This window comes from Papio anubis, chromosome 19 (genome assembly GCF_008728515.1).
Source record: "Papio anubis isolate 15944 chromosome 19, Panubis1.0, whole genome shotgun sequence".
In the NCBI taxonomy this organism is placed as follows: domain Eukaryota; kingdom Metazoa; phylum Chordata; class Mammalia; order Primates; family Cercopithecidae; genus Papio; species Papio anubis.
The window spans coordinates 26,975,739-26,994,754 of NC_044994.1; the positions used below are offsets into that span (position 1 = coordinate 26,975,739).

General features: G+C 40.3%; 1 protein-coding gene across 2 annotated transcripts in view; it reads left to right on the plus strand.

The window, feature by feature from the left end:
- The first annotated feature begins 11,532 nt into the window (after nucleotides 1–11,532).
- The window catches only part of MAPRE2 (microtubule associated protein RP/EB family member 2), a 162,451-nt gene continuing 154,967 nt past the window's right edge, over nucleotides 11,533–19,016 (plus strand). Inside the window, exon 1 of one of the 2 annotated variants that reach the window (XM_003914295.5) lies at nucleotides 11,533–11,836. Coding sequence is in view for 1 of the 2 variants with exons in the window: in XM_003914296.4 (XP_003914345.1) it covers nucleotides 13,280–13,303 (24 nt within the window). In the remaining variant the exon portion in view is untranslated. Of the gene's footprint in view, nucleotides 11,837–13,012; nucleotides 13,304–19,016 lie in introns of those variants that run through there. The other variant, XM_003914296.4, reaches the window with a different exon arrangement.

Below are 19,016 nucleotides of genomic sequence, written 5' to 3' on the forward strand. Positions count from 1 at the left end.
GCTCCTATGTCATCATTGCTATTATAAGCATGCATTTGTATTAAACGAACATAGTAATGTTTGTGACTTGTCTAAAATGTGTTTAATCTTATAAGATTCTTGTAAGAAAGAAAATCGACAAATAAAGGAGAGGAGGAGTATGAATATACCTGTTTGGTATCTCAGTAAGAATATATTTTGTGTTCTATATTTATTCACACTCCCAGTTATGAGACAAAACTAAATGTGTGCTTGTGAGTGATGAAGAGAATGGATGTTCTTGGAGAACAAAGAAACACATGGTAGCATGTGAGTGTTTCTCCAAAGCACAGCTGACTTGGGAGTTTCAGGGCCCATCTCTCCCATCACTGCAGATTTGTTTCTCTATCCATTATCCTCATTTACAGAAGTCCTGATCCATATCCCCAGAGCCAACATACAGCTCACAGCAGCTCGATTTCCCTGAGACAATTAAGTGGCTTTTTTCCCAATGGCTCTTCCCAGAATTTAGATGGGAGAAAAACATTTTGCAAAATGTTAATACTCTAATGGCAAGAATTAATTTGTGGATGTGGTTAAATGCTATCTTAGCAATGCCTTGAAATGTAGCATATGATTAGCACTTCACTGGTACAGATAGTCATTGTCTTTAAGAAATTCATTTTAAGGTCTCTTGTTCTATTATTGTTATATACTATATTTTATGCCTTCCTTTTAAATTTCATTTGCCATATTCTAAAGATAACTATTTCTTACGAATGCTGCATTTTATTTTTCAGACTAATCTTAACTTTCCTACCTCTTGTTTGGAGACTCATATAAGACGTTTGTTGTCTTCAGGATGTCTGTTAGTTAAAAGAAGATAAAAAGGACATTTTCTCCTACATGCTGAATGACTGAAACTTGTATATGTGAAAGTTACTATCTTACAATAAATTTATATTACATTGTGTTTTTAAAAAATGGAGTCACTCCAGCCTAGCCAATAAGGTGAAACCCCGTGTCTACTAAAAATACAAAAATTAGCTAGGCGTGGTGGCGTGTGCCTGTACTCCCAGCTACTCAGGAGGCTGAGGCAGGAGAATCACTTGAACCCAGGAGGCGGGGCTGCAGTGAGCCGAGATTGTGCCACTGCACTCTGGCCTGGGCGACAGAGTGAGACTCCGTCTCAAAAAAAAAAAAAAAAAAAAAATTGGAGTCACTAAATTACAGAGAAAAAATACAATGTGGTAAAGAAGGTTTGGATTAAAACGACAGGAAAATAATTCAAATCAGGATATATTTATGAATCTATTCTGTTCTTTTATTTATGTATTCATTTGTTCATTCAAAAGTATTTATTTATCATCTGTCATATCTCAGACACTGTTCTATGCCCTGCAGACAGACCAGTAAACTAAAAGACAAGAATTCTTGTCCTCTTGGGCCCCATATTCTAGTGGAGACAGAGACATTCCTACACTAAAATAAATTCCAATTTTATAAGGAAATCACAGCATAAGTGCTGGAAATATTAAATAATAAAATGCCACAAAGCATAAGAAAATTCAAAATTTAAATAAATATCTTTTTGGCATAAAACCATATTTATGAGATAAATATTACAAATAAAATTGTATGAAGCCTGAAATTTTACTGGTAAATTATCCGCAAGTGCTTAATAAGTATAAGGGAAACACAGATACTTTTTCTTCTCTTACAAAGTTGACACTCTCACACTTTTGGCTACCAAAATGTTGGGGAGTGGGCTTCTCCACACACCAAGCAATTCTCCAACAGACACCAACTGGACCTCCTACAATTTAACTCAATTCTCACACTACCTACCTAGAAATAGCATCAGATCGCACAGGTTAAGGGCTCCCTTCGACAAAACGACCCCCAACTGGAAATGCCAATCACAAATCTAGGCCTCCACAATTTCTGAACAACCATCTATAAACTGGGAGTTCCCACAACCCCCTCCTTGAGTTTGATTAATTTGGTAGAATGGTTCATAGAACTCAAGGAAACAGATTACTTCCATTTACCAGTTTATTACAAAGTATATTAGAAAGGATACAGATGGACAGCAAGATGGAAGTGATGCATAGGGCAAGGTGCGTGGGAGGGGCGCAGAGCTCCCATGCCCTCTCTGAATGAGCTATCCTCCCTGTACCTCCACGTGTCCAGCAGCCCGGAGTTCTCTGAACTATGCAGTTCAGGGATTTTTATGGAGGCTTCATCACATAGGCATGACCAATTATTACCTCAATCTCTAGCCCCTCTCTCTTTCCTGGAGCATGAGGGAAGAGCTGAAAGTTCCAAGCTTCTAATCATAGCTTGGTCTTTCTGGTGACTAGCCTCCATCTAGGAGCCCACAATAGAACAAGTTGCCTCATTAGAACAAAAAATGTTCCTACCTCCCAGGAAACTCCAAGGGATTAGGACCTCTGTGTCAGGAGCCAGGGCCAAAGACCAAATATCAGCACAAAAGATGCACCTAGCACCACTATCGCTCAGGAAATTAAAAGGGTTAGAGGAATTCTGTGCCAGGAACCAAGGCACAGACCACATATATATTTCTTATTATATCACAATATGACAGTAAGAAATGTGTAGAAATGGCATGGCTTGAAAGGCATTGTCCTAACTCAGCAAGAACATGCTTTGACAGGTTGTTCAATAACAATACGGAGAGGATGGAGTTAAAGAGGAACCGTGCTTTGGTTTTACAATGCTCATAGTTCCGTAAGAAGGAAAGGCAGAGTTAGGCGCAGTGGCTCACGCCTGTAATCCCAGCACTTTTGGAGGCCAAGGCAGGTGGATCACTTGAGGTCAGGAGTTCGAAACCAACCTGGCCAACATAGGGAAACCACATCTCTACTAAAAATAGAAAAATTAGCTGGGTGTGGTGGCGTGTGCCTGTAATCCCATCTACTTGGGAGGTTGAGGCAGAAGAATCATTTGAACCTGGGAGGTGGAGGTTGCAGTAAGTCAACATTGTGCCACTGTACTCCAGCCTGGGTGACAGAGTGAGACTCTGTCTCAAGAAAAAAGAAGGAAAGGCAGGATCAGAAAAATCATTATTTCTGTAGCACAATGAAAGAAAATAAATGACCCATTTGCACAAGGTTTTAGGTGATGCAAGAAAGACAGATTATCTTACAATATACTGCAGTCTAGAGAACCCTTGAGGAATAAGAAAATAGTAAACATGGAAAACCAGAAAAGAATGATATACTTTTAAAGAGGTCATTAGAGTGTAAAACTAGCCTAAATATCCACTTAAAATTCTAACATTGTTTGGTAATGATGTAATGCCATTACCATTATACAATGCAGTAGTTGATTCTTCATCATTTTCTCATTTTCATTATAAATAATTATAAATGTTAAGCTGTTACATTAATTTGTCTTTAAAGGAAGGGCTATTTTTTAAGGTCAGCTGTTGTAGAAAGGGCTACAGATTGAGAAATTAAGGCTACTGCAAAATCCGTATCTTTAAGCTCTTCAGAGCTTAAGATTTTTATTTAAACCACCCATTAGACATCTTTCCAGAATCCCTTAAGGACCTCTGACTTGACATGTCCTAAAGTGAACTCAGTATCATGCTTGATATCCCATTTCATTGTCTCTACTAACAGTTCTATCTACTTAGACTGGCTAGCTACAAACCTGGGAATAACCTCTCTCTCTCTCTCTCTCTCACACACACACACACACACACACACACACACACACACACTCCTACTGAAGATCACATGTTTGGTGATCTCTCCTCTCTATCATCATTATCACTGTTTTAGGCCAGGTCCTCATCAGTTTTCATCTGGATCATGATACTTGCCCTCTGGCTGATCTTCTGGACTCCAGTCTCTCATCATTTGTTTCATCCTGTGGCTGAAGTCATCCTCCTAAAAACAAACCAGATCACAGACACCATTTCTCTAATACCTTTTTAGGTTTTCCTTCTGCCCATGCACTCCTATAAGTAAAATATTTATCTCAAATATACACATCCATTTGTAAATAGCATATATTATACAAGTACTGCATTAATGTGTCATACACATAAGAAAACATAAAAATTGAAAAATTAAAGGATGAGATGCAGATGAAATAACCTCTATTTTATATGCCATTTATTTATTTATTTATTTATTTATTTTTAAATAATGTTGTGCTCTGTTGTCCAGACTGGAGTACAGTGGTGTGATCATAGCTCACTGCAGCTTCTAACTTCTGGGCTCAAGCAATCCTCCTGTCTCAGCCTCCCTAATAGCTGGGCTGACAAGTGCATGCCACCATACCTAGCTAATTAATTTATTCCATTTATCACTGGTATATAAAAATATTTTGCCATTACTAAAATGTTGTTTAGTGAGAGTAATATGGTTGAATATTCTTCACATTTGTTGGAAATTTTTATTGTTATAAGGCAACTTACAAATATACTTATATTTAGTTTTTCTGGCTATCAGAGCTGCAGAATACACCTCACATAGAACCACATATATAAACAGAGGAAGCATTCATTGGATGAGCTTATGAAAGTATGATCTTCAGTTTTCAAAGACCATCCACCAGTTTTGCAAAGACTTTTGTTAAAATTTATTAACGTTTGAAATATTCATGTTATTTCAATCTTTTTAAGTCATTTGTCCATTCTGTGAGGCTTAGGTTAGTCAACCCAGATAATATAATACATAAATCCACTTCACCAAGTACACATAAATTGCTGATAAATGGTAATTTGCTTTAAGAATGAACAAGGTTCTTAAGGACACCTCTCAGTGCTGTGGATCCCAACCTTCCCTCAGAATTCTTTGCACGTAGCAGTCCCTCTGTCGGTCTGATATACGGACCAAATGAAAGTACCAATGTCAATCCACGTTACTTATTAGTAAAGCACAAATCCTTTCTCACATTTTTGGATAGATAGCCAAGTTTTAATACTTTCTTCCCACACCCCAGTATATCACTCACTAAGCCCTTGAGTGGTTCTCACCCCACTTTGGAGACCACTGGGCATTGTATTACATTCAAATATCTCAGCGGACATACAAGGACTTTCCCAGTCACCCCAAGCAATCTCTCCAATTCCTCAAAGCCTACTCATCAGCCACATTGAACATTTCATCATCCTCGAATCTGGTTATAGCTTTGTCTTTCACATTTTCTGTCTGGAATACTCTTACCCACACACGCCTTAACCAAAACCATCTTCACCTAGTACACTCTGTGTCATCCTTCGAGACATGCACAAATTAGTGCACTTTGATGTTCTTTCTGCCTGCCCAGTGTTCTGGGCACTCTGTTCATACCTTTTAATGCCCCTTGAACCACACTATGGACACATCTGTCTTTCCCTATGTGGGAAGCCCCTTGGAGCCAAAGACCATTTGGGTAGTCACAGAGCCTAACACAGAGACTTCCTAATAGAAAGCACCACAAAAAATGTCTTCTGGATATTACAACTTAGAAAGATTGAAGCAATTTTAAATATAAAAAGCCAAAGAACAGCAAATATTTGTTGAAGAATTGAAGACCAAGAGAAAAAAGCTTCTGAGGAGAGTCAAGGAATCAATTCCCTGTTATTCTTACCCTGGCTGACCAATTCATAGATGGGATATAAGGGAGCTGCAAAGAAGATGCAACTGGCAAGGTTAGGTTTAATTAATCAAGAATAGCTTTTGATTCAAGAAAAACTGGCTACATCGTCTTCCAGAAGATCCCACGATGAGATGATGGTGACTCCAGTGACCCCTAGAAAGCATTTGGGCATTGTACTCCATAGAGCTGCAACAGAAAACTAGAAATTCCATCTCTCAGCCTCAGAGACTGAGGGGGACTGAGAAGACAGCTTTACCGTCTAAGAAATAATTACTGATTAATAAATTAATTAAACACATTGCCTTCAAAATGTATAGAACTGATTACCTTCAGCTACACCTGCTCCAAGCAGCATATTAAAAAAAATTCAACTTATTTCTTTGCATGTGAGTTTATTTTCAGTGTGACATAAAATCATAAACATTTCTATCACATAGTGGCTTTGCATAAGCAAAGGTAACAATTTTTCTCCTTTTGATGTACATTAAACATAGCTTATAATATACACCCAAATATATATCATATAATAATTTTGTTTTTCCATTCTATGTTATCTTATGCAGGCAGCAGTTTTTGCCAGAGGTCATAGTTAGAAATTAGGACATGAATGAGTCATTTAAGCTTTCTCCCGAACTTCACTTATAAAATGATGACACTTTTTAGCTAACTCACAAATACTCCTAAGAGCCCACAGAGTTCTTTGAAGGTGGTATTATTTTTTATTGCAACACTTACTCCATGAATAAACGCTAGAGTCATCATAAAGCAGTGATCCCTGCAAGCTGTCATTTCATGCCACCTTTGCTACTCATCTTAATAAACACTATCATATCTTGGTAATGAACACTTCCATCTCAGTTTCACAGGGTATTGCCGATATATTTATAAGTAGTTCACTGTAGCATATTTCTTGATTTATATTTAAAGCAACTTACAACTTAGCAAGGACTCAGAGGCAAAAATTAATTATATAAAATTAAAATAATTTTAGTAAACACCTTAAAACATTAATTGATAAACTCTGCCTCTCCTTAGTCCCTTGTGCTAGATATCTTTGGAAATGTGTGATTGAAACTCTCAGAATATCAGCTTTGGATAGATGCTCATATTATATAAAAATATTTAATTGGTAGCAGTCTTATAAAGAAGTAAATGTTTTAAAAGGAGAGTAGATGTCACTGACGGATGTGGGCAAAGACAAATAAAATTGTTGAGATCAAGAACATTATTCAGTGCCCAGAAACACATTACAATATCTTATATCTGCATAGCACTTTAGAGTTTACAGCATCCATCAGTCCTTTATCTCTTTTAAGCACATGAAGCGCAAGGAGATGCAGGAAGGAAGTTTAGTTGACATAATCTCTGCCCTTTGGAGAAAGAAACCCAAAACTTATTGAAAACCATGACTTTATTTTTCTCACATTGATATCCATGTTTTTTCCCTTTATTTATGAACTGAATTTTTTTCACAAAGCTTTATTTCAACATTCCCATGAACATGACAAGAAAATTATTTGGCAACGCATAATCAGATAATCATGGGAAAAACATAGGACAATTTGACACCACTAAAATATTTCATTCTTTATACACATACCTTCACTCCTCAAGGAGCGAATGACCAACACTGCCATCAAAATTAGCAAATTTATTTGTGTTAATGTAACCTTACTTACCTAACGGTTGGTGTGTGCCCTAGGGTATCACCAAGATAGATGATCTTTGCTGAACGCTGTGTCACAGAAGAGTTTGGATGATAAAACTCCACTCTTGCCTGGAGTAGACTAACCTTGGCTAAATCATAAGATAACCCTGACAGGCAGAGAGAGAGAATTTGTCACCTTTAAGTGTTTTTCTACAGGATATTTTATAATGATAACAACAACATTCATGTTTCCCAAAGACTTTACAAGTAACTGAGTACCTACCTTGAACTGGTAACCTATTGCTTGTCCCCTGCTATAGCTAGACTATTTCAGTCTAACTTTATCCCCAACCCTCCTAGGTGAAATGGATCCCTGTGGCAGCCATGACTCACAATCACCAAGATTCCCACTTTCTAGGAATCTTGGTGATTCCTAGAAACATAAACATAGCCCTTAAAGTTAGGTAATGACCATGTAACTTTCCTTGACCAGAGAAATGTGAGAAGTGACCTGTATCACTTCTGGGTGAAAGCACTTGAGGTTTGGTGTGTAGTCCTCTGCATCCTTCCTCTGCCATGGTGCTCAGGGAAATTCACAGGAATGAAGCAGGCTAGAACAATGAGTCACTGTGATAGCAGCACTGGAAATTTTGCATGAGGAGGAAATTTACTTTTGTTGTATTAAGCCACTGAGATTTTGATGGCATTTGTTACAGCAATATAATTTAGCCTACCCTAACTGATACAATCTCTCACTAGCTCGGTCACCATTTATGTAGCATCCCACAACTGCATATGTGACTGTTATACCAGTAGGTGGTATATACATATACATGAGTTGACACCAGTCACTGTTGAGAGCAATATCTCAAAGAAATACCTGGGAACAGCAGGAAGGTAGTTGGGATAAATCACACTGGGTTCCACACCCTTGCCATGTCCCTGGATTAGCACTGAGGGCTCTCCAATGTAAATAATCATCTTGATTTATCATCAAGGAGGTATCAGTTTTACGGGAGGAGAAAGGGGTTTAATTTAGAACACACTAAAATCTAGTGGGCAGCCACATTGACCAATGGAATAGAATAGAGAACATAGAAATAAAGCAACAGATTTATAGCCAACTGATCTTTGACAAAGCTGACAAGAACTTGCACTGGGAAAGGACATCCTCTTAAATTAATGGTGCTGAGAAAATGGAATAGCCACATTCAGAAGAGTGAAACTGGACCCCCTATCTCTCAACATATACAAAAATCAACTAAAAATGGATTAAAAACTTAAAGGTAAGACCCCAAACTACAAAAATACTAGAAGAAAATTAGGAAAAACTCTCCTGGACATTAGTCTAGGTAAAGAATTTATAACTAAGATCTCAATAACACAGACAACAAAAACAAAAATAGACAAATGTAATTTAATTAAGCTAAAAAAAATTCTGCACAGCAAAAGAAATAACAGAATGAAAGACAACCTGTTGAATGAGAGAAAATATTTGCCAAATATTCATTTTACAGGGGACTAATATCTAAAATACATAAGGAACTCAAACAACTCAACCGGAAAAAAAAAAAACTAAACCCATCAAAAAGTGGGCAAAGGACATGAGTAAACCTTTTTCAAAATAAGACTACAAATAGCCAACAGGTTTAAGGAAAAAAATGTACAACATTATTAATAATCAAATAAACTCAAATCAAAACCACAATGAGATATCATCTATCATACCCCAGTCAGAATGGCTATTATTAAAGAGACAAAAAAATAGCAAATGCTGGCTGGGATGTGCAGAAGAGAACTCTTTAATACACTGTTAGTGGGAATATAAAGTTGTATAGCCACTATATAAAACAGCATGGCAATTTCTCAAGAAAACTATAAATAGAATTACCATTTGATCCAGCAATCCTACTATTAGGCATCTACCCAAAGGAAAATAAATCAATATATCAAAGAGATACCTGAACTGCCATGTTTATTGCAGCACTATTCACAACTTCAAAGATATGGAATCAACATAAGTATCTATCAACAGATGAAAAGATAAAGAAAATGTAGTGTATATACAGAATGAAATATGATTCATCCATTAAAAATAATGAAATTGTGTTATTTGCAGCAACATGGATGAAACTGGAGATTATCATAAGTGAAATAAGCCAAGCACAAAATGATGTAGTATGTTCTCACATATTGTGGAAACTAAGAAATCTGAACACATGGAATTAGAGAGTGGAAATACAGACAAAGAAACTGAGTAAGGTGAGTGGAGTGAGGGGGAGGAGGATGAAGAGAAGTGAGTTAAAGTGTACAAAAATATAGTAAGATAAAAAGAGGTAATTTAATGTGTGCTAGAGAATAAGATGACTATACTTTAAAATATATGTATATACACATATTATACTCAGGTGATAGACACCGTAAATACCCTGACTTGATCACTATGCATTATATACATGTGAAAATCTTTCGGGTACCCCATACATTTACACAAATAAAAATAGAGTTCAAGTGGAAAAATTAATAAATTTTTAAAAGCCCATAGAAATGGAAATTCCTAACAAGTAAGGGAAAGGCAGAAATAAGGCTTGCAAATGGGTTAAGAATGTGGGTACAGATTCAGAAGTAATCCACACACACTTGAAAGATGAACTGAAGACACACATAAAATTTCTAAGGAAAATGGCAGGGTGGGAAAAAAGACAAGAAATGAGTCTGAGGAAACACTATTGGAGGACAGAGAGAGGAGAAGAAGCAAGGAAGGAAGATATGAGAACTATGATGACAACAGCCATTCATTTTCAGAGCTAAGAATACCATATCTTCATTAATAAATTCATTTAAATTTAAATTTCAAGGTTTTTAATGAAGATAAAAAATGTACTCAACCTTAACCATCCATGTACTGTCTCAGATATTAAAATAGATTACCCATGTGACAGGCAGCTGGACATCATCTGTAATAGAAAGCAAAATGATTTTTAATTCAGTGTCTCAGAACTAATTTATCATGATTTAAAGGAGAAGCAGAACTTTTTGAACACATATTATCTGTTCCACATTATAGTCATTTATTTATTCGTCAAACATATCCTACACATCCGGCACATACCAGGCACTGCAGGGCACAGTCCTCGTTGTTGGCCTGGCTACCTCACTCTCGTGCCCATTTCACACATTGCTTCCCCTGCAGCCATGCTGCACCTGGTGCCAGCTTTCCCCCTGCAAGGATGACCTCCACAGTGAATTAGCTAGCATTTTCTGAACCCTAGCTATGTGTGCCAGGTACTACGCTAAGTGCCTTATATGGACTTTCTCACTTAATCTTCAAGACAACCCTATGAGGTGGAAATTAGTATCATCCCTATTTTACAGCATGGGAGGCTTAAATGTTGAGAAACTTGCCTAAGGTCATACAGCTTGCAGGTGGTGTAGTCAAGACTCAAAATAGACTGGCTAATGCCAAAGCGGCGATCAACACCTCTCTACTGAAAACGTGGTCCTCAAACTAGCAGCAATGCCATTTCCTGGGAGTTTGCTAGAAATGCAGAATCTCAGGCCCAACTCCAGACACGCTCAAATTTGGCTTCAACAATATCCCCAGGTGATCCCTCTTAAAATTTGAGAAGCACCGTGCTAAATCACTCCACTACGAAGACTTGGCTTTAATGAACGCTGGGGGAGATACAGACAATCTTTCCCCTTGAGTAGCAATTTGTAGGGCGCGGGAGGAAAGGTATATAATGTGTTTTCCAAGAGCTAATAGGATTCAGACAAATCCTTGCTGTTTCAAACACTAGAGATCACTGCGACCAGCGCGGGTCGGGACCACTTCCAAAAGCGGCAGATCTTGAGCTGGATCTTGAAGCCAGAACATGTTCTCATTTCATTAAAAATAGCTGCTGTTCCAAATGGACAAGCAGTAAACTTCTGGAGTTCGCTTCTCCAGCCTGCACTCCACTTTCCAAATAGAACCCAAATATCAACAGCATCAACAAGCAGATTTTAAACCCCAATAAAACATGCTATTATTAAATTGTTGTATTAGAATTGCCTAGTTTAATTAGTAATATTCATGACAAAACTAGTTTGCCCCTTATTATCAATCTTGCTCCAGGTAGAAGTACAAACACTTGGTGTAAAAAGCAGATGCTCCCCGGTTGGTGTGCAAGCCCCCGTTTGCAGGTACTTAATTCAGGGTGTGGCAGCGCCTTTTCAAGCCCCCTCTGCAAGCCGCGCCTCCTCCCTCTCGAGGCCTCCTCCCTCTCGAGTGGGGTCAAACTACTTAGTTTGTTTCACCCGCTGGCACTTTCTTCCCTGTCACGAATTCATCCTGTCTTCCTTTGGCCTGAGACAGCGTCTTCAGGCGGGTCGGCTCGGACCTGCCCAGCGGGGCGCCCACCTGCACCAGCACCCGCACCCGCACCCGCACCCGCACCCGCGGGAAGGGGCGGCGCTGGCCGGGCTCTCTCGGGTGGACTCGCGGAGCGGCGGCGGCGGTGGCACACTGCGAGTCACGTGCGACAGAGGGGGCGGAGCGCTGCCGGCCGGGTGGGTGGAGAAAACAAAGCCCCCAGCTGTCAGCAGAGGAAGGAGGCGACAGCGCCGGAGCAGGTGAGTCAAGTGCATTTAAAGCTGTACCGCCCTGGCTCACCCCGACACCCCCTGCCCTGGAGCAGTCCCTCCCAGGCCAGGGGCTGGCCGCCCCTCCTCCTGCCGCTGAGTTCTGCAGCCCACGGGGCTCCGAGCAAGCGGAACAGGGGGTCCAGAGTCCAGCAAGAAGTTGTGCAGGGGTCGGCTAGGCGGTCTCGGTGTGCACCCCGCCGCGCTGCCGCGTGTAGCATCTCTGGTTCGGGGCCCCAGCTCTGTGCACCCCAGAAAAGGGGAGGGAGGGAGTTGGGGCTGCCACGCTGGCAGAAGCGAAGTGGACTGGTTCTAAGGGGTGAGGCTGGGGCTGTCCAGGGTAGGAAGACGGCGTTGGTGAAGGAGGGGGGCTCGTGATTGCGCGACCGCGGCGCAAGATCCTCCAGGCTCTAGCTGGGGAGCCGGGACTGAGAGAGCTGGGGGCGCTGGCAGAGGCTGCGCGCTTGGGGGCAGATCAGGAAGTGTAGCGCGCTAGCGTTCGCCCGCCTGGGAGCATCCCCCGGACCCCAGGCACTTCCCCTTCGGCAGCCACTACTCTCCCACTCCGACACCGGCCACCATCCGCGCTCCCGGGACTCAGGAGCCGGGTGGGCGCAAAAGGAAGCGGGTTGTTATTCTGCGCTCAAGCGGCTCTTCTGCAGGGAGCACGGGAGCGCAGGGCGAGGGCTACTCAGCGACTTCGCACTCCGCTCAGTGGGAAATTCTTCGGTCTACACTTAGAAGGGCTATGCCGAAGCCAGAAATCCCACAAAGAGCCGGGAGAGGGGTGGACGCGGAAAGCCGTCCCCTCTGAACCTGGGGTGCTCGATAAAGCTGACTTTCAGACCCCAAAAGGGCTAGTGGGTTTGGTCACTCCTCCAGTGACTTCGTCAATCCAGTGCCGAGGGCAGAGCCGTCACCTCGGAGAAGGGGCGCTGCAGCCATTTGATCAGGAGAAGCCTTTGTCTTAACCCCCAGGCCCCTCCTGCTAGTCCTCGCAGGGTCAGTAGCGCGGGGAGTAATTAATATTCCGAACGTTAGCCGTTCCTTCACCTCCGCACCAGCCAACACTGCTGTCCCCTCCCTGAGTGTCTTCTCTATCACTTGCTCACATCTCCTTTTCCAAAAAAAAAAAAAAAGAAGAACAAAAGGAAAATAGTGCAGACCGGCTAGGCAGGAAGAGGTCACTAAAAACACTATCGTGCTGTCAATGTAGAATCAAGGGTTAAGCGCTCAAACCCGCGCCAGCGCGCACCGAAACGGAAGAACTTCCTTGATTAGCATAGTATCGACCTTGGGGCCGCGCTGCGAGGCGGAGGTTCGGTCCCAGCTGGGGTGAAGTGTGCAGACCGGTCGCGATTGTGGTCAGACGCAGCACCTACTTCTAATCTGAGGACCCGCAATTTACACCTTTGCTGAACAGGACACTGTGGAATGAAACAGAACAGAGATCAAAAGGTAATCTGAAGAATGGCAACATTTCCCCTGCTTCTCTTGAACGCTAAATTTGGCCAAATTTTTATCAAGCAAAAGGGGTATGGTTCTTGGTTAGCCTGTGTCCCCTCTGGAAATGAAATGCTTCCTTACTTTGCTTTCGTTCTTTTCTGCCAAACTGATTAAAGACATCAGTTAGGGGTAAGATAAGAGGTCTGGGAGCTCACCAAGTGATTGGTAGATAAGCTTAACTGGTAAATTTTTCTTGTGTGGGTCTCTATCAAAGCACTGGTTCTAAAATTTTGCTGCATATGGAATCACCTGGGGAGCTTTGAGAACTCCTGATGTCCTGATCACATCCCAAACTATTTAAATCAGGTTGTTTGGGAGTGAGAAATAGGCATAGTATTTAAAAGCAAAAACAAACAACTCCAGGTGACTTCATTGTGCAGCCGAGTTGGGAAAACTCTATAGCAAAGGAAGAGTTCAGTGGCCAGCAGCAAGCAGCAGGCATTGCAAGACAAGATGCCACTTTAACTACTTGGGTGGGTGAGAGAAAAGACGCTGAAACTGGAGTGCCGATGACTAACACCCTGGGGTGGGGAGCTGTGATCTAGCAGCCTAGCTGGTGGTGACACCTACCACATCATTTTTCCCTTGCCTGGCTAGGGTCTGATTGGAAAGATCGAAGCTTACTTCAATGCCTGGTTTCTGCACTGTTGTTAAGGGAGACGGATAGAAACTTCCATTCCTGTGATGACTCATGTGTAGCAGGCAGTAGGGAAACCCAGCAGAAACATACTCCAGCAGCCTGGTGAGTCAGCAGGCTGCACAGTGATCCCAGTGAATAGGAAGTAATTACAGCGAGTAGTTTGTTGACAGGCACAAACTCCACTCCTTTGAAAGCACATTTTAATATCTGATCAGGATCTACTAGCTTGCAGGAGCCACTCCCTTTAAGTACCCCATTCTGCCTGTTTCATATAATGCCCTCTTCTGTTAGAAGGGGAAACACAAAGCTAACTAGACATCCTGTAACTTCCTTGGTGGGAAGCATATTAAAAAAAACTGTTGGGAAAGTGTAAACTGGTTTGGGTTATTTCAGTTATGTGAAGTAGGATGAATATGTAACACATAACTTTTGCATACAAAAAAGTCAAATATTACTTAATTATACATCCAGGAGTGGATTAAAGGATCTATTTAAATAGAAATGGTTAGACTTAACATTTTACATAAAACCTCCTATTGGCTATTAACCAAAGGTTTCTTGCCTTTAAAAAAAAGTCATCCCAAAAGAACGACTCCAGGATAACCTGTTATTTCTGGTTCTTTGCATCTTTAAACAGGTTATCTTAGAGTCGTCAAAAAACAAACTTTCTTTTTCTTCTTTCAGTTTTAATACCAATAAATAAAAATAGTGAAGACATTATTTTTAATGTCACTGTCACCCTCTGTACTGTTGTCTAAATGCTTTCTTCCCCATCCTGAATTTCCTTTTCTTTTTTTTTTTTTTTTTTTGAGACGGAGTCTCACTCTGTTGCCCAGGCCGGCACAATTTTGGCTCACTGCAACCTCTGCCTCTGGGTTCAAGTGATTCTCCTGCCTCAGCCTCCTGAGTAGCTGGGATTACAGGCACACACCGTCATGCCCAGCTAATTTTTATATTTTTACAGAGATGGGGGTTTGCCATGTTGGCCAGGCTGGTCTTGAACTCCTGACCTGAGGTGATCCACCTGCCTTGGCCTTCCAACGTTCTGGGATTACAGGCGTGAGCCACGGCACCGGCCCTCAATTTCTTTAAGGAGGAACAACGGTGTCTTGCACACAGCAAGCACTCAATATTGTTGGCCATTGAAGTTCATCTGAACCTCTCTTATAGCATCTATTGTAGCTTGCTTGGTATTCTATTTTCTTGTGGGGGCCTTAATGTCTGTAGCCCCCAAAGCAGGCGCACAGACTTTGTGAGTTACTGATACTGCTTGTTCGTACTGAAGAGTATCAAAAGATGGGGAGAACACTGAAAACCAAAGCGTCCTGAGTACATTCAGTTTGTTGTTTTCCAAGACAGACATTCCGGATATATAAAAGCCGAAGTCCTGTTACAATTCTTTCTTGTTATGATAGCTCATTGGTTCACTTACATTTTATACCCAACAATTTAGCATTTTGAGCATAACTAATAATTATTATCACATTTAACCACACTCTGATGGGCCAAAGAATCACTTCACAAAATTTCACTCTACTTATTATTGTGAAAAACCACATATGAATTTAATGAGCTAGGAGAGACATTATAGAATAGATTGACAGTTAAATAGCTTTTATTTTCACCTGTGTATTGCCCATTGAACTAGCATAAGTACATTTAAATCACCAGCATATTAAAAGTAAGAAGTTGGATGTATTTTGTGATAAGTACAACCAAAACTATATGTTAATAAGAATTTCCAAAGGCCAAAATGATATAAATGCATTCATTCTCACTTCTGTGTAGCTTAGAAAAAGAACTGGAGAGGCACTTCTGAAATGTCAACACCTTTTTGGGAGGCATAAGAGATAAAGTAATTTAGAAAAACAGAACTAACTTTGAGAGGCCAAGGCGGGTGGATCACCTGAGGTCAGGAGTTCAAGACCAGCCTGGCCAAACATGGTGAAATCCCGTCTCTACTAAAAAATATGAAAATTAGCTAGGCATGGTGGCACACTCCTGTAGTCCCAGCTACTCGGGAGGCTGAGATGAGAGGATCACTTGAACCTGGGGAGGCAGCAGAAGTTGCAGTGATCCAAGACTGTACCACCGCACTCCAGCCTGAGGGACAGAGGGAGAGGCCATCTAGAAAAAAAAAGAAAAAAAAAAAAAGACTAATCAGGTTACTTCATATTAGTGAGAAATTGTTTCTCAGAGTATGATATATACCTACCTCTGTAATATTTACAAGTAGGCTAAAAGGGGTAGAGTAGGAGAAAGTGTGTCATCTCAATTTTATAAGCTCTAAAGTGTTTGAGAACAGACGAGAACCACCCAGTCTTATTACCTTAAATTTATACAGCCCTCTGGTCTTATTAACATATCAGAGCTTAAACATAATTGGGTAAATGGTATTCCCAGGTGCCAAATTGCGCAAGTGAATCCAACAAGTTAGGTGATCCCGGCAATGCCAAGGCATTGACTCCTGGATTATTGACTCCTTTTCCAGTGTTTATTGCATCATATAGGTTTTGATGCCGTCTTGCCTTGAGGCTTTGGCTACACAAGACTGGTTTGAATTAACTCCTTCCTCAAAAAGTAGAAACTACTCTACTCACATACATCATTCTCTCAGCGACTTTATTCTTTCTTTTTTTTTTTTTTTTTTTTTTTTTTTGAGCCGGAGTCTTGCTCTGTCACCCAGCCTGGAGTGCAGTGGCGCCATCTCAGCTCACTGCAAGCTCCACCTCCCGGGTTCACTCCATTCTCCTGCCTCAGCTTCCCGAGTAGCTGGGACTACAAGCACCTGCCACCACACCTGGCTAATTTTTTGTATTTTTAGTGAAACGGGGTTTTACTATGTTAGCCAGGATGGTCTCAATCTCCTGACCTCGTGATCCACCTGTCTCAGCCTCCCAAAGTGCTGGGATTACAGGTGTGAGCCACCACGCCCAGCCAACTTTATTCTTAAGTAATTAACCTTTGGAATTAACCAACCCCAAACATTTTGAGCCATCTTTAGCTTTTTATCTAGGTAACCATAATAATAAGTTCTTCAAATCTTTTTCCAAGTCATAGAAGTGTAAACTTTACTAGAGACCCTTACAGATTAGTTCCACCACCCATAGAAATCTTAAATGCCTGGTGCCTCTTCACTAAGGAGTCCTCCAATTTATGCTTGACTGTCTCCCTCAAAGCACATTCCCATCTCTCCTTGCAGCATTCACCTATTGGAGGCCACAAAGAATACATCCAACCCTATATAATTCAACTGCAACCATCTTAAACATTGAAAGAGAATTTATACTCTTTAATCTGAGATAATAAAAAGTCTGGCTTTGGTATTTCAAACCTCTTCATTTCACAAAATTTTTGTTCCAAATTTGCAAGATTTGAGAAGTATCCAAAATTATGTTTCTTACACCAGAGCTTTATCGAATATAATTAATTGGTAAATTTGCTTCCAATAAACCTAATCTAGTAATCTATCACTTCTAAAATCACTGACAAACTTCATACAATTACATTAAGCTGTGTTGAGATGAAACTCACAACTCCATCTGTTTCTAGGATCAGCAAACTGTGACCCATTGTTTGTTTTGTATGACCTTGAAGCCAAGATGGGTTTTTATATTTTTTCAGTCATGGAAAAATATTCAAAGAAGAAAATACTTGAGGACACTTGAAAATTATATAAAATTCAAATCTCTGTGTCCAAAATAAAGTTTCATTGGACTGCAGCCACACTTATTTGTTGACATCTTGTCTATGGCTGTGGCAGCATGGAATTGTTGAACCAGACTGTATGCCCACAAAACCTAGAATATTGACAGCAAAACTGCAGACCTCTGATTTACCCCAGTTTAACATACTTCAAATTTTAAATAAAAATTTCTTCACTTAAAGCCTTAGTTTTTTTTGTTTTTGTTTTTGTTTCCCTTAGAGAAGGTTAAGAAAAAAGGAGTTATCCACTATAGGTCAACTAATCACTAAAAATAAAAGACAGTTTATTTTCATATTCTTCTTGTGTACGTACTTTGCAAAAAGCAGTATATTTCTAAATATATGAATTTTAGTGATATGGTCAACCGTATAACTTCTGAATCCAAAAAGCCCAAATAGTGCAATACTAACTAGTAATCATTTCCAGAGCTCTAGAAGATGTGAAAGCATGTCCTTAAGAGCCATCCCAGTGTGAACACTTCCCTTAACTCTTTAGCCAATGTTTTTCCAACCTATGAGGGCCTTCATATGCTTGTTTTAGTATATTAAGACATAATTTGGAAATTTATTCAGATTTAGAAATTTTTATTGACTGTCACTTCAAACACTTAACATGATGTGGAAACTTGCTGTTTTTGGAAATAGCACTACTATTTTCCTTTTCATTTAATTACATTTATTTTATTTTGAGACAGAGTCTCATTCTGTGGCCCAGGCTAGAGTGCAATGGTGCGATCTCAGCTCACTGCAACCTCCACCTCCCAGGTTCAAGTGATTCTCATGCCTCAGCCTCCCAAGTAGTTGGGATTAGAGGCACACGCCACCATATCTAGCTAATTTTTATACTTTTAGTAGAGATGAGGTTTCACCATGTTGGCCAGGTTGGTCTCGAACTCCTGACCTCAAGTGATCCACCTGCTTCAGCCCCCTTAAGTGCTGGGATTACAGGCATGAGCCACAGTGCCTGGCCTGGAAATAGCACTACTTTTCTAAAACATACATTTAATGTAAATTGCTTGCTACTTGTAATGGCAAGGATCACTAAATCCTAAAAAGATATACACATGGTTACTAACACTGCTAAAGTTGACATTATGCTGTGGACAATTTTGTTTAAAATTTCCAAATTAAAAAGTAGACCAGATTATAATCCAGAAATTCCAAATTCATCTTAAATTATTTCCAGTCTGCTCAAAGCTGGAAAGATTACTATTAAGATTCTAGAAAGGATATTAACTACATTGATGGGAAGGAGTCTCAATTTTTTATTTTAAGTGTTGCTTGTCATAAAACTTCCTTCAGCTAAAAGAACTTCCTCCT